Here is a 13,720-nt window from a genome sequence, read left to right on the forward strand (position 1 = left end):
ACTCAACATCTCATACAACTCACTGCTGAAAACAATCACAATTAGCCTATCTCTCAGAAACTTTACGCTTAAAAACATGTATATATATCACGTTTTTAAAAAAATCCTAAATACCATTGAAATAATTACCTTCTTGTATATTCCAGTGTCCGTACAGTTTAGTAGGAACAATTGTAGCGCAGACGAGAAATCAAGTACTCAAATACTCTACAAGACGAAGAACAACATTTAGGTTACTAACTGAGCATGAAGGACAGACATCACCTGATCATCATGACAGGTAAACCAATAGAACAAATAAACACAAAACCTTATAATGATGTTGAGAATTAAGTATAAAATGTTATATTTTAAAATTATGAGTTTGTATTTATTTCTCTTATTTACGTATCCAAATAATTTGTTGAATAGATGAATAACTTTTCTATAATAACTGATTTAATTTAAGAAATGTATTTTGATTATTTCTGCATTTCGGTTATTTCCCCCCCTCAAAATTGTAATAGCTAACAATACAAGGAAAATCTTATCTCCGGTGCAGAATATTTCTATGTGATGGTAGCATTAAATAAGAAATTAAACTATACTTTAATACATTCAAAAGAACCAGCTTCATAGTGGAAAGTAAAAAAGACTGATATGTTTGAAACAGAAAATTTCAGTGAATGTATTTACATGTTACACAACTACCCATGTTACCCATTCAGACTACACAACAAAGTGTGGATAAATTAATGCTAGGAATAACCAGCAAAGATACAAAAAGAATCAGAAGACTCAGGATGATAGAAGTATATATATATATATATATATATATATATATATATATATATATATATATATATATATATATATATATATATATATATATATATATATATATATATATATTAGTATTACATTTGAAATACACTTCAAGTCGTATAAAATCGTCATTCATTTTACGTATTTTATTTTTGCAGCAAGTCTGGTTTTTAATTGCTATATATTTGTTATGTTTTATTATGGCCAGTGAATTGATTTAGAACTTTGTGCATAACTTATGAACTAGAAGCCTGTACATCATAATACTTCACACGTTTGTATAACACAATCGTTTATCATGCGCGCCCGAAGAATTTTTTCTAGGGGGAGCTCATCTCCCTAGTTGTTATATTACGTTTGGTACTTTTTATTTGTATTATGAAAATTTTAAGAAATTTAGTACATTTTCGAGAGCCAAAAGGGCCTGGACCCCACCCTGCCCTCCACTTTGAGCGACCATGTCGTCTACCACCGTGTCAAGTTTTGATCCCGATCGAATGCGTTCGGTGTATGGCTTTTGTTTTCGAGAATACGACTAAAAAAAATTTAAAAATATAATGATAATACTTTCCCTATAGAACCATTACTCGCAGAACTAGTTTCAAGCCTATACTATTATTTACTTGCATTAGTAACTTGTGACATTTATGGTAATAGAATACAATAAATAACACCTATTTTTTTGCTTCATAAATAGGAAGTTTATAATTTTCTTTGAGTAGAGTGTGGATGAACACTACTTCTTACTTGTAGGATCGAATTCAGTCATGGGTATAAAGAACGCATCAAGCGTTAATAATTATTAGTATTGTATTTCTTATATAGGACATAATAGTCATAGTTTATTGCAGATGTATAATGTAAAAAAATAAAAATACTAAATACTCTTTTTTAACAGTGTTGTCAACCCAATATAGTTATTTATTTATTTTTCGACATAACAGGCATTGCTGTCCAATTGAAATAATAGTGGCACTCTTAACATCAGTGCCACTATTATTCAAGTAAAATAGGAAATAATTATCACATAGTTAAACAGCCTGTAACCTTGCAATTAATTGCTGAAATGCAACTGCACATTCTGCGAATTATACACAGTACAAATAAAGAGTCGTATGACCACAACGCCGATGGACTAAAACTTTCATTTCTTATTCATGCGATATTGATTTAGATCAGTAGTTCTCAAAGTGGGGTCTGTGGGACGTAGCCAGGGAGGTCCGCGACGCCTAAAAATTGAAATGTGTTGTAATAAAATGGAACTCACAGCTGTTATGCAAGAATAATTTTTTCAGTTACTAAAAAGAAAGTAATTTGAAATTATACCTACGTTCGTAAATTTAAACATTTTCCCACTTTACTAAATTTGATTTTCAGTTTTGAAAATTACTGTAATTTCAATTGAAATTTCCTTCACTAGGAAATAATCATGTATCTTTAGAATAAATTACTTATTTTATTATTTTTAAAAATCTTTTTCTTGTCAGTGGTAATTCTAATTCGTACATTTGTTTAATACCATGCGAAATTTCAGAGAGCATAGAAAGGGGCTCTGCAGATCACTTTCCAAATGAACAGGGGATCCGCGTTATCGAAAAGTTTGAGAACCATTGATATAGATAATTAAGTTTGCTGTTTTTGTAATAAGTTTGTTGTTTCTGATACTTATTGCTTAATTATGCCAATTGCCTGCTCTTTTTTGCAGTCGCAATATAGCTTGTGAGATACCAACAGACATGGGGGAGTTCGGTGTTTATGATTTGAGAGTTACAACCGATTTTTTCAGCGGAACATATCTCTGTGATTTCCACGAAGCGAAAAAACCTGTCAACATATATTTACGTAAGTTAATTCCTTTCTTAAATTTACTAATTTATTGAACCACACGCTCTGTAGCATGAAAATATCCTTAAATAATACAGCGCATGAAATCTTCTACCAAGGGCGCCCATCAGGGGGGGCAAGGTGGGGCGCTCGCCCCTTAGAAGAAATTGTACTTCAGAATATCGAAAATCCAATAGAATTTTTACATTAGTTAGAGCAAAATTTGAAACTATTTTTGAAACGTCGCTTATACTTGCCCCCCCCCCTTGGAAACCACAAAATGGGCGCCCTTGCCTTCTACCCGTCTGAAAACAGTACTACTTAAAATGGTATGTTCTGACTGAACAATAGAACTACCATTTTGGTATATAGCCTACTTGTAAGTATAATTATTGAAAAAGAAAAATAGATTTGACAAGTGAGAAGAATTGGAAAAAGATCCAAAATTATATTTTGAATGTATTATCTGCATTAATAATAGTATTCGTTAAAGATAGTGAGGGCTAAAATCCCTCAAAATAGGCCTACTCTATCTCCTATAGCCTTCACTTCGTGGTAAGTATTTTGAGTTCTATCAACATATTCCATCACTTTGTTCTCCAAATTTTAGCTTAATAATTCGTTGCTCCTCATTTATCATTCTAGCTCCGTTTCTGCTTATCTCTAATATAGCAGTCACTGAGACATTGCAATGATAACCAAGGACGCCGATTTCTCTGTAAATTTGGAGGGGAGCATACAGATGCAGACGACATATATATGAGGATTTTAAGACTAATTGCATTCAAATTATGCCAAATATTGGATATTCACAAATACAATGAGGTGGCCCACATGAGCTTTGAGGGGGCCTGGGCCTCTCTGGCACACCAGGATCGATGCTCTTGATTATAATTATGCAGTAATGGCTCTCAGAGCGTGGGTTTATCATACAGAAATACTAGCTAAACAATAAAATATTCTGCAAGAGTATTTCCCTACCAAAGTAGGTATGATGTGAAATAATGCTGTAAATAGAAGTCTAAGCATTTGTGTAGCAATATTCCAGTTTAAGGTAAATATATACAGATTCCAGATGGATTTTAGTAAATTAATCTATATATTGTAAGTTTCTTTTCTGAAGACGTAGTACTACAAAATTCTTCCATACTGTGTAATTTTTCAAAAGTTGCTTAATTATATTACTACTGGTTAGAATTGTTTGTGCATTCACTCGTTTACAAAGAAAATTTTTTAAAAAATCGCAGAAAAAGGAAATTTTGACCAACCGTCGTTTTTTTTTTTTTTTTTTTTTTTTTTGTTTCAATTATGTTTAGATATACTGTGTGGATTACGTATTTTCGTTCTAAAGTTTTCTCGTTTTTCTCATCTCTAAGTTAAACGAAAGAGAGTTTTTGCCACAGATTAAATTCAAGCTACACAGTCATTAACTCTTATGGAAAATTAAAAATACAATACGAGTAACAGTGACGTTTTACTTGTGTTATTTTTATGATCGTATGATCCTTATTTATTATCAAACTAAGCTAATTTTACAAGAAGACATGCATTTACGAGTACAGTGTATAGTGTATTGAAATGAAGCGTCTTAATGGGCTTTGGAAATACAAGATCTCAGTTTACTTTTCGAAAATGAGATAACTACCGAATATACGGGACTTAAGTAGTATTCCCTCTCCTGTCCTTCTATTGTTTCAAGTTTTGGGTAAGGAGTTCATAAATGATACATCTGCATAGGTTTAGGGTGATTTTTTTAAACTCATGGATTTCATTTGGGCCTAGAATTTCAAACTGAAGTCTGATGTTAATGCTTTTTGTGGCAAATGATCAAGGAAGGATGGGAGATTGATGAGACTATGTTTACTTGTTTAAATTCATCCGGGGTAATATCGGCCACGCTCAAGAAAAACAGCAAATATTCTCCAGTGTATCTTAAAGGGGATTGCCATGTTAGAAGAACTTATAGCTGTCATAAAAAAATCTTGAAACCCTACCATATTTCAGCATGTACACATAGTCTTGAAAGGGTCATAAAACATTCTTTCCATCTTGCAAGGAGTTGAACAATGTGCAACTTTCTGGGACGTCTTGCTTGCTACTTGCTATCGCCCTCGCGCTGACATAAAGAGAAAACCAGTTTCGCCGCTTCCGAAACGACGGATTCTTTTGAACGGGGAGTGGAAACTTGTCCGCTAGAATGCAGTGCTGCTTGCTTTCAGAAAGTTTAATGTATAAAGAGTAAATACAAAGATTGGGCTTCAAAATTTTTTTAATGACAGCTATAAAATTCTTGTAACATGGCAACCTAGCTTTACAATTGGAATGATGTGCAGTGCAGTGTCGAGACTTGAATTTTCCTCGTTAGATTGTAATTTCGCCAATATCAATAATAAACAGGAAACTGGGCCGTTGTATTGGGAATTGTGCTGTATAGTTATGTGCTACTGTCTGAGTATGATCAAGACACAAAGAGAATAGTGTACTCTTTGGAGCAACATGAGTTTATTGTTAAAAGTTTTTTGAGAACGGAATCTGTTTTTGCTACGCAAAGGGCATTTAGAAACAAATTTGCCTCACGTTCTGTCCCAGGCAGGAATATATGGAAAAAACAGGATCGCTTCTTACCCGGGATATACTTGAACCTGAACCCACAAAGTGGGGATGATGTATATATATTTCCTGAAAGCTTGGGTCAAGGAATGATCGAAACCGATTGCCAAAATTGGGGAGGTACCATGCATTCCACGTGGGGGCAAAACTTTACTCATTTTTATTAAAATCTTTATGCGTTTTCATAAAGTCTGTTGCAACCCCGAAAAATCTGAAACGATGAGACAGATATGAAAACAGAAAAACTCGTCTTTCATCATTTCAAAAATACAACCTATCAAAGTTAAATAAATTGTCCCAGGGTCCCCCGCAGGGTCCCAGACAGGGTCCAACTCAAAAGTTTTAAATGGAAAGGGGGCCAACTTGCATATCGTATAAAAGTTGGTGTTAAATGAAAGAAGATAAATCAAGTTACGACTCTACGATAAGCCTGTGCAAAATAGTGGTGGGGCAAAATATCAACACAATCTTCATTGCAAAGTCTATGACCACTCTTACGAATCTGAAACGGTGGGATAGGTGTAAAAACAAAAACACAGATAAGTCATTATTTCAAAAGTATAATGATTCAAAGTAAAAAAAAATGTTCCAGGATACCTCGCAGGATCCCAAATGGGGTCCAACTCAAAATGTTGAAATGGGAGAGGGGTTCAAGTAGATTATCGTATGAAAGCTGATGTTAAGTGAAGGAAGATGGAACAAGCCTTTTCAACATAACGAATAACAATACCATTTCGTTATTTTTCTTAACTCTTTCGTATTCCCATACGAGAGGCGGATGTTCTTTATTTGTGACTGGACACAAAGAAGAATGGATTCCCATGACTCGTTCTTGGAGATCAATGGCCAGACATTACCCTGATAAAGAGGTGGTGAAGGAAGGTGTGAGTAAGAAAGAGCATATGCAGGAGTTCAAAAAATGCTTGTACGTATTTGTTTACCCTGTCTGTTTTGGTAAAACCATAAGCTATATCGGCTTCTTTCATCAGTGGGGAGCTTTAGCAATTCCGGAAAATCCTCAAGGTTAAAGCTAACCATCTCAATTGTCAACTATTGGCACTTGGCTTATCGAAAGGTAGCGGAGGTTTTGATATATAAATTTCATTAAGATCTTCTCAAAACATATTTTGCTCTGAGGGAAACACTTACAGCTCATTAACAAGAGGTAGTTAACTACAAAATTAGGATGTGCATATGTGCAAAATAAATAAATAAATTAAATAAATAAATAAATAAATAAATAAAAATAAAATTAAAAAAAATACATGTATTAAACATACTGTAGTAATTTTGTCTAGCACTGTATATTGTTATAAATACTCCATATACATTATTTTAAAAGTAGCTGTCGTGCCATTGCTAATTAAAATTTTACAATCAAGTAATATTAGAAATCCTATTCTAAAAATTTACCAATAACACTCATTTTCTGTAAGTTGGCCATTTGTCTAATTTAATCACTCTTCAGTAGAACCGATGGTGGCCAACATAGACAGGTTTCACTGTACCATCTCAGCCAATTACAGTCCATTTTGCTTTCATTATCGTACGTGTTTGTTATACACAAAATTGTTTATTTTTTATTTCGTTTTTACTGAAACATTAAAATAAATAAATTGTTTCCATTTCTGTTGCTGTTGAAAATGCTATACAAAAATTATAAATTGGGACACAAATTTCAAATGCAGAAAAAAAATCAAGAGAAATGTATGGGGAAGGTGGAGTGGAGTATGTCATAACATTGTGATTGGCATTTAAGTTTCCTGAATCTAACAGGAATCGATTTTCAGGTGATGCAAATTCTTTGAAAGCGGTCGTCTGAAGCAGTGCTGTTAAAATTAGAATAATTCATTATTCGAATGGCTGAATTTTCATTATTCGAATAATTGTTCGAATATCGAAAACGAACATTTGGATATTCGAATAACAACAGAAAAATATTTAAATAATTTTAACAGTAGTAATGTGAACCTTGCGAATTTGCCACGTGCCATTGCGTCCAGTAACAACGGCAAGCGAACAGAATGCCACAACCATTGAAGGGGCAATTCGTAATGACCGGCAAATCCATCTTTGAACTTGTCGAACATGTTCAGCATTTCGTACGGTATAGTGTATGATGTGTTCATCACACTGAGGTGTCAAAGATGTCCATAAGCCCAGCGAATGATGACATGCCTGGACCACTTGACGCAGCTGCAATTCCCTGCTAAAGATGAAATTCATAGTAACTCAATCTGTGAAAACAATATTAGTGACTGTATTCTGGGATATGCAAGAGGTTTACTGGCGGATTTTCTGACACGTGTGAAATAACATTAGTAAAGTTGTATTGTGAGTTTCATGACAAACATCCTAACGTTAGTGTTGGATTCATTCATGACAATGGACGCTCCCACGTCGCTGCTCTTATTCGTGAGAAGCTCATATGTTTGGGTTGAATATTCTTGAGTACGTCCTATACAGTCCTGATCTGACACCTTCCGGTTATAATCTTTTTGGCCCGTTGAAGAAAGTCTTCACCCGTCAAAGTTTGAATTCCAATAGCGAAGTTAAATTGCTTGTTATCAGATGCCTAAAAGACAGACGTCTCTGAGCAGGGTATTTTGAAACTTGTGCTACGATGGGAGAAATGAGCTGAGAGACTTAGTGGCTATGTTGAAAAGTAGTTTTAATATCAGTCTTTATAATGGATACATTCTTCATGTGTTCCCTATTATTACCCTTTCTTCCATATAAATTGTTGTGCATTCTATATTGATCCGCCTCGTATATTCTGGTTGTTATTAAGTATCACAAGAAAACTTCTAGTAAAGTTGAATAGCAAAATAATTGTAAACACTAACATTCTTATGTTAAAAGAAATAGGAAATTCTTTGAAAAAGGATATCGTCTCCAGCGTGTGCCATTAAAATCCACTTCCACAACCAAATGTCTCGTTACATAGTACAGCCACCAGCAAAAGTATCTCCCCCTAAGTGCTCTAACCCCATTACTTGGGGTGCAGGTAATTTGCAGTTGTGAGAACGCCTGGACAGATGCAACCTAACTTACACGTAGCTTTTCTCGGCACTGACAACAGTTGGTAGCACTGAGTCAGATCTTCATCCAAGGAAAATTATAAGTAGATGATGTACGAAACAGTTTTCCATTCTGAGATTAATCTCTATGGTTCAGAGCGTGTTGCCCAATGAACATTACATATTATCCTCAGTGTTGCTGTATATGTAATGTATTAATATAATGTATGTTCAGAGAAATAAAAATACTTACCATACATGAATCAGAAAATGTTTGAAAGTAGATGAAAATATCAAATCTAGAACAACTGCTGGAAATAAGTTTGTAAATGATTGCCTCCATTCACAGACCTTCTCCAATTCTAATTCCAACACCTTTTTCTTTCTGGAGAGGAGAAGATCTTGCTTGCCACACTGAATGTGCATTGAAACTAATATTGAAACATTTGAAAAAGTTTGAACCTGGCCGGGAATTGAACCGGGTCTGCTAAATAGAAGTTCATTGCGCTAACCACTTACCTACCACGTCATTTCTTCTTCCACCTAAACTATTAACTAACTAAAAAACTAACTAACTCTATGGCCTATGGAACCCGGAGGTTCAATGCCGCGTTCACAAAAGCTCTCCACTGACTTCTATCCTTAGCTAACTGCATCCAGTTTCTACTTTGTATTCCAATCTCTGCGAGATCCATCTTAATATTGTCCTCCCATCTGCGCCTAGGTCTTCCTAATAGTCGTTTTCCGATTGGTCTTCCAGTCAAGACTTTGAAAGCGTTTCTACTTTCTTCCATTCTAGCTACATGACCCGCCCACCTAAGCCTCCTAGACTTCACGACCCTAACAATGTTGGGTAAACCATATAAATTATGTAGTTCCTCGTTATGAAGTTTCCGCCATTCCCAATTCCCGTTCCTCTTGGGTCCGAATATTCGTCTCAGGATCTTGTTCTCAAATACTTTCAGTCTATGTTCTTCCCTCAGAGTAAGTGACCATGTTTCGCAGCCATACAAAACAACAGGCATGATTACCGTTTTGTATATTTTAAGCTTCAAATTCCTCGGTAGAATTCGCGACGACAAGAGATTTTGTACCGAATAGTAACACGAATTCCCTGCTTTTATTCGACATTTAATTTCTCCGTGAATATGATTTTCCTCTGTTAATATTGATCCTAGATATTTGAAACTATCCACTTTATCAAAAGTATTATTTAATATTTTAAGGCATCTATAATTTGCTGTATTACGGTCCCGACGCACTTCCATGTATTTAGTTTTCTCTGCATTTACTTCTAAACCCATGTCCCTGCAAGCGTTTAATTACTAGTTAAAATCGTTGCATGTAAAAAATACACAAGATACTAATGTTCGTATAAGGAGACGTTCCTTATGTGATAGTCACAATGACTTACTGAAGGATTTCCTCCTTTAACTAAAAAGCAAATTATATAGAATTTCGTCAAGGTGGAAAATAACACTAACGTTCTTTAAGTTGAGGCTACCTCATCATTTTTAACGAAGGTCCTGATTTACATTACTACTATTGTTCCTTACTTTAACATCTAATTTCCCAACAAGAAAAGACGGCAGACATTATTTTCGCATTCTTTGAATTGTATCAACATATGTAGAAAAAGAAAGTTGTATTTTTATCTTCCGTAACTACTAGTTTATTTTCTTATCTTTGTATGATGAATTGTTAACAGAGTGGTAAAGCATAGAACTTGTATAGCAGAGACTCGGGTTCGAATCCCATTGTGGCAATTATTTTTTCTTAATTGAAAGGTATTGTTTACGTTATTGGTATTGTAATTTTGTTATTCCGTTATTATTATTATTATTATTATTATTATTATTATTATTATTATTATTATTATTATTATTATTGGAAAGTTGAGACTTGGCTACATATTTTATGAAGTTTTTAATTATTCAATTTCAATTCTTTTTGTTGATATGGAACGTATCTGAAATGGTGAATTGCTTTGTAGTAATAGCAGTAGAAGAAGTACTCGTAACAGAAACGTGTAAGTTGGGTTGCATCTGTCCAGGTTTTCTCACAAATGCGAATTATCTGGATCCCAAGTAATGGAATTAGAGCATCTAGGAGGTAGATACTTTTGCTGGTTTCTGTACAAAGTTTCAACTTAAGTCATGAGACATCCAAAGAAAACTATATAAAGATGTAAATCATTTCAATTTAATTGTTTAGGTAAGCAAAGCAAACTTGATTGTATACGTTTCATGAGTATCTCTCTTTTTGCAGCAATATTGGTTTGTTTCTTCTTCTTCCTGTGTTTGGCAATTGCGGTTTTCGCTGGTCAGCAAATCTTTACTAGAGCGAAAAGAAGACGAGTGGGAGCATGTGAAGCTAAGGAAGACGAGTGTCCACCAGCTCCAGCACGCAAACGAGTAAAATCACTCGATACATTTAGAGGGTATGTTTTAAATAATAATAATAATAATAATAATAATAATAATAATAATAATAATAATAATAATAATAATAATAATAATAATAATAATAATAATAATAATAACATACTCCCTGGTAACAAGCCTATGAAAGACCATGGACTCATGGACTAGCATACATAACAGTTTTTCGGTTTCCTGAATCTGAATGCACTTCTTCTTAATTCAATTGTTTGTTATAGTTTAGCATCCCTTTTCAGCACCCAGCCTATATGAAACGTGGATTTACAGTTTAAGATGGAATTCGAACCACTGTAATGCGTTCATTGCTTTCCCACCGGGAATTTGACCTGGGACCACTCGCACCAAACACGAGCGCGCTAGCACTAAACCAGCGGAGAAAACTGTTAAATCAAATAGCTGTTACATGATGATGGGTCAATACCAAAAATTATCCCTATAGAGAATCGAACTCGATTCGACTACCAAAAGCACACATGCTGTTTGGTTACCTGAATGTAGCTAAAATTAGTTACCAGTTGATAATATTGATCATTTTAATTTTGAATGGTCTAGGGATAGCCGATGGTTCAGTGATAGACTGTTCGGCTCCTGTTCGGCGTGTCCCTGGTTCGACTCCATGCTGTGAGAATGATTAATAACATGATATCTCTAGGTTTTTACATTTCCTTCTAGATCCATTCAACATGTTCCTCTATCATCATTGAGTTTACTGACGAGAATCGAACCTGTATTAGAACTATTGATTGTCATTTGGGGGGGGGGGGCGTGCAAAGTTTCATTTTGCCTTTTTTATATAGAAAATGAAAACTATATGTGTAAATACTAGAAAGTAACAGTTCTATTTTGCCTTTTTTTGCCATTTAGTGCCTATTTACTATATTCCAAATACCATTTTAGACGAAAAATATCAATTTTGTATAACTTTAAACTTACACTGTTTTAATATTTTTAATGTTCTCTGTGTTTTTATGGCAATAGGAGAGACATATTTTGAAACCTAACACATTTAGTTGTACATTAACTTGTTTCTAATGTTTAATCTGTATTTTATAAAATTTTGAGTTTCACTTTTTTCTCTTTTTATACTAATAGTGTTAGAAAGCAATCTTCTATTGTAGTGCTAATATGGTATAATTTTCAGCTTTGAGGGCTTGCTTAAGTTAGTATTCTTGATTATATTTGAGGGTTAGCATGTAACTGGGGTAAAACAGAAGCGTTCTATACGGCAGAGGATCTCAGACTTTGCATCGTTATTATCTGGAGGGTTCAGACATGATAGTCTCTGAAACATGTTGGAAAACATCCCAAATTTCAGTTATCGTTAACTTTCTAGAAACATTGAAAATTTGGAATATTGTCATAGTGCAATTAAGTTTTCCATGTTTTAAATCGTTTTCGCATCAGTTTGCTCGGAAGAGTAAATTGAATGCGAAGAAGGAGGTACGAGTAGTTATTTCCGAATTGTCGCTGGCTTCCAAAAGTTTAGCTAATCCAAGAAACCACTTTCACTAGCATGATGAAATAAGAAACATATTGCTATGCTTATATTTATTTCTAACATTAATTGTGCTACACCGAGAATACTTTCAAGGAATTGCGGAAGATTTTTTACACGTCAAAGCAAGGTATAGAGTCAGAAATTTTGAGAATCACAGTTATGTGGAGTTATATCACATACTTTTTGATACAATTACGGATTACAATTATGAAATAAAATTTATTCTCTCTTATATAGTATCAGCATTATCCTGATGATTTTCGTCAATGATGGTGCTGGAGGTTATTGGTTTTTCGATCATGCAACATGGAACGGTCTACATGTAGCTGATCTACTGTTTCCATGGTAAGGAACAATTGGTGAATCGTATCACGTCAATATAAATTTGCAAGATAATACAGAATTACAGGTTTTCTATTATATAAAATTTAATTCTCTTTGAATTCCATTCCAAAAGTTAAAAATCCCATATTTTGTCTCGTGATTAAATTTTGTATTTTTGAGATACTCATTTTATTTTTGACAAATTCTTCGAATAATTCTGTACATCTCAAGATAGTTTATCGTTGTTGAATAGCCAGAAGTTTGAATCATTAAATAAAAAAGAAATAAGTTTTTCAGTGATCTGCTTTCCATTGAAGATTGCAAACAAACATGTATTTATTTTCGTAGCCGAAATGCTCTATTATTCAAGAAAATCTTTAAATAAAAATGGTCAACAAAAAGAGCAAAGTTGTTTGAATCTGCTAATGAGTGAAAATTATGTTACATTGATTTAAGTTCATTTATAGTGTGACTTGTAATGGATGTTATGCTCTCGATAAAATATATGATTAATGTATATCTTAGGACCTTTACATATGTAGTCCTGGTATAGGAATCACCTTCCATCAGTTCAATCAGTTGTGTTTTGCTTTTAACATACCTTCTGCCATGCTTCTTAGAATTTCTTCTCAATCTGTGTGCTAACCAATTCTTCTTCCTATTTAGAAAGTGTTTATAGCTTGTTCTCCTCTAGGGATGGGCACGAGTAGAGCTAAAACTCGATTCGACTTCGACTCGAGTTTCGAGTGGGGTCAAAGGTAATTTTCTCGAGTCGAGTTCCGAGCTGAGTCACTGTTTTTGAGGTCGAGTTTGATAAATGGCTCGCTCGTTCAGCTTGTTTTAACTCGTTTTGAAATCATGGCCTGATTAGACTGGAAAGCAAAAGCCATGAGAAATGTAAGCAGTAATGTGAAATACTTTTAGTGTTGCTCACAACAGGGAACATACTCACATCTCGTCCCGTCTCGATAACGATACAACCTCAAATGTCAGGAGCACCAATATAGGTACTGTACTGTCTGTAGGTCTACTGTAGTTCTTACCATCAAGGCTGAAACACTGCATGGTCGAATTTGTGAGCCGAAGCAGAAACCCGGGTGGTGATGTCAACCGGCTCGGCTGGGTTCAACTGAGCGAACAGCTTTAGCCGGTTCGGTTGGGATGAGCCACCGACTCGGTTCAAGCCAGCTCCGTTGAAA

The 13,720-nt window shown here is 34.4% G+C and overlaps 1 protein-coding gene across 2 annotated transcripts in view; it reads left to right on the forward strand.

The window, feature by feature from the left end:
• LOC145694210 (heparan-alpha-glucosaminide N-acetyltransferase-like) overlaps positions 1-13,720 on the forward strand; it is a 93,123-nt gene that overhangs the window by 45,511 nt on the left and 33,892 nt on the right. For both annotated transcript variants that reach the window (XM_081770330.1, XM_081770326.1), the window contains exons 3-6: positions 147-280; positions 2,510-2,646; positions 10,527-10,698; positions 12,435-12,542. In XM_081770330.1, coding sequence (XP_081626456.1) covers positions 147-280; positions 2,510-2,646; positions 10,527-10,698; positions 12,435-12,542 — 551 coding nt within the window. The remainder of the gene's footprint in view (positions 1-146; positions 281-2,509; positions 2,647-10,526; positions 10,699-12,434; positions 12,543-13,720) is intronic.

Source organism: Thermobia domestica, chromosome 1 (assembly GCF_964235325.1).
Source record: "Thermobia domestica chromosome 1, izTheDome1.hap1.1, whole genome shotgun sequence".
Lineage (NCBI taxonomy): Eukaryota > Metazoa > Arthropoda > Insecta > Zygentoma > Lepismatidae > Thermobia > Thermobia domestica.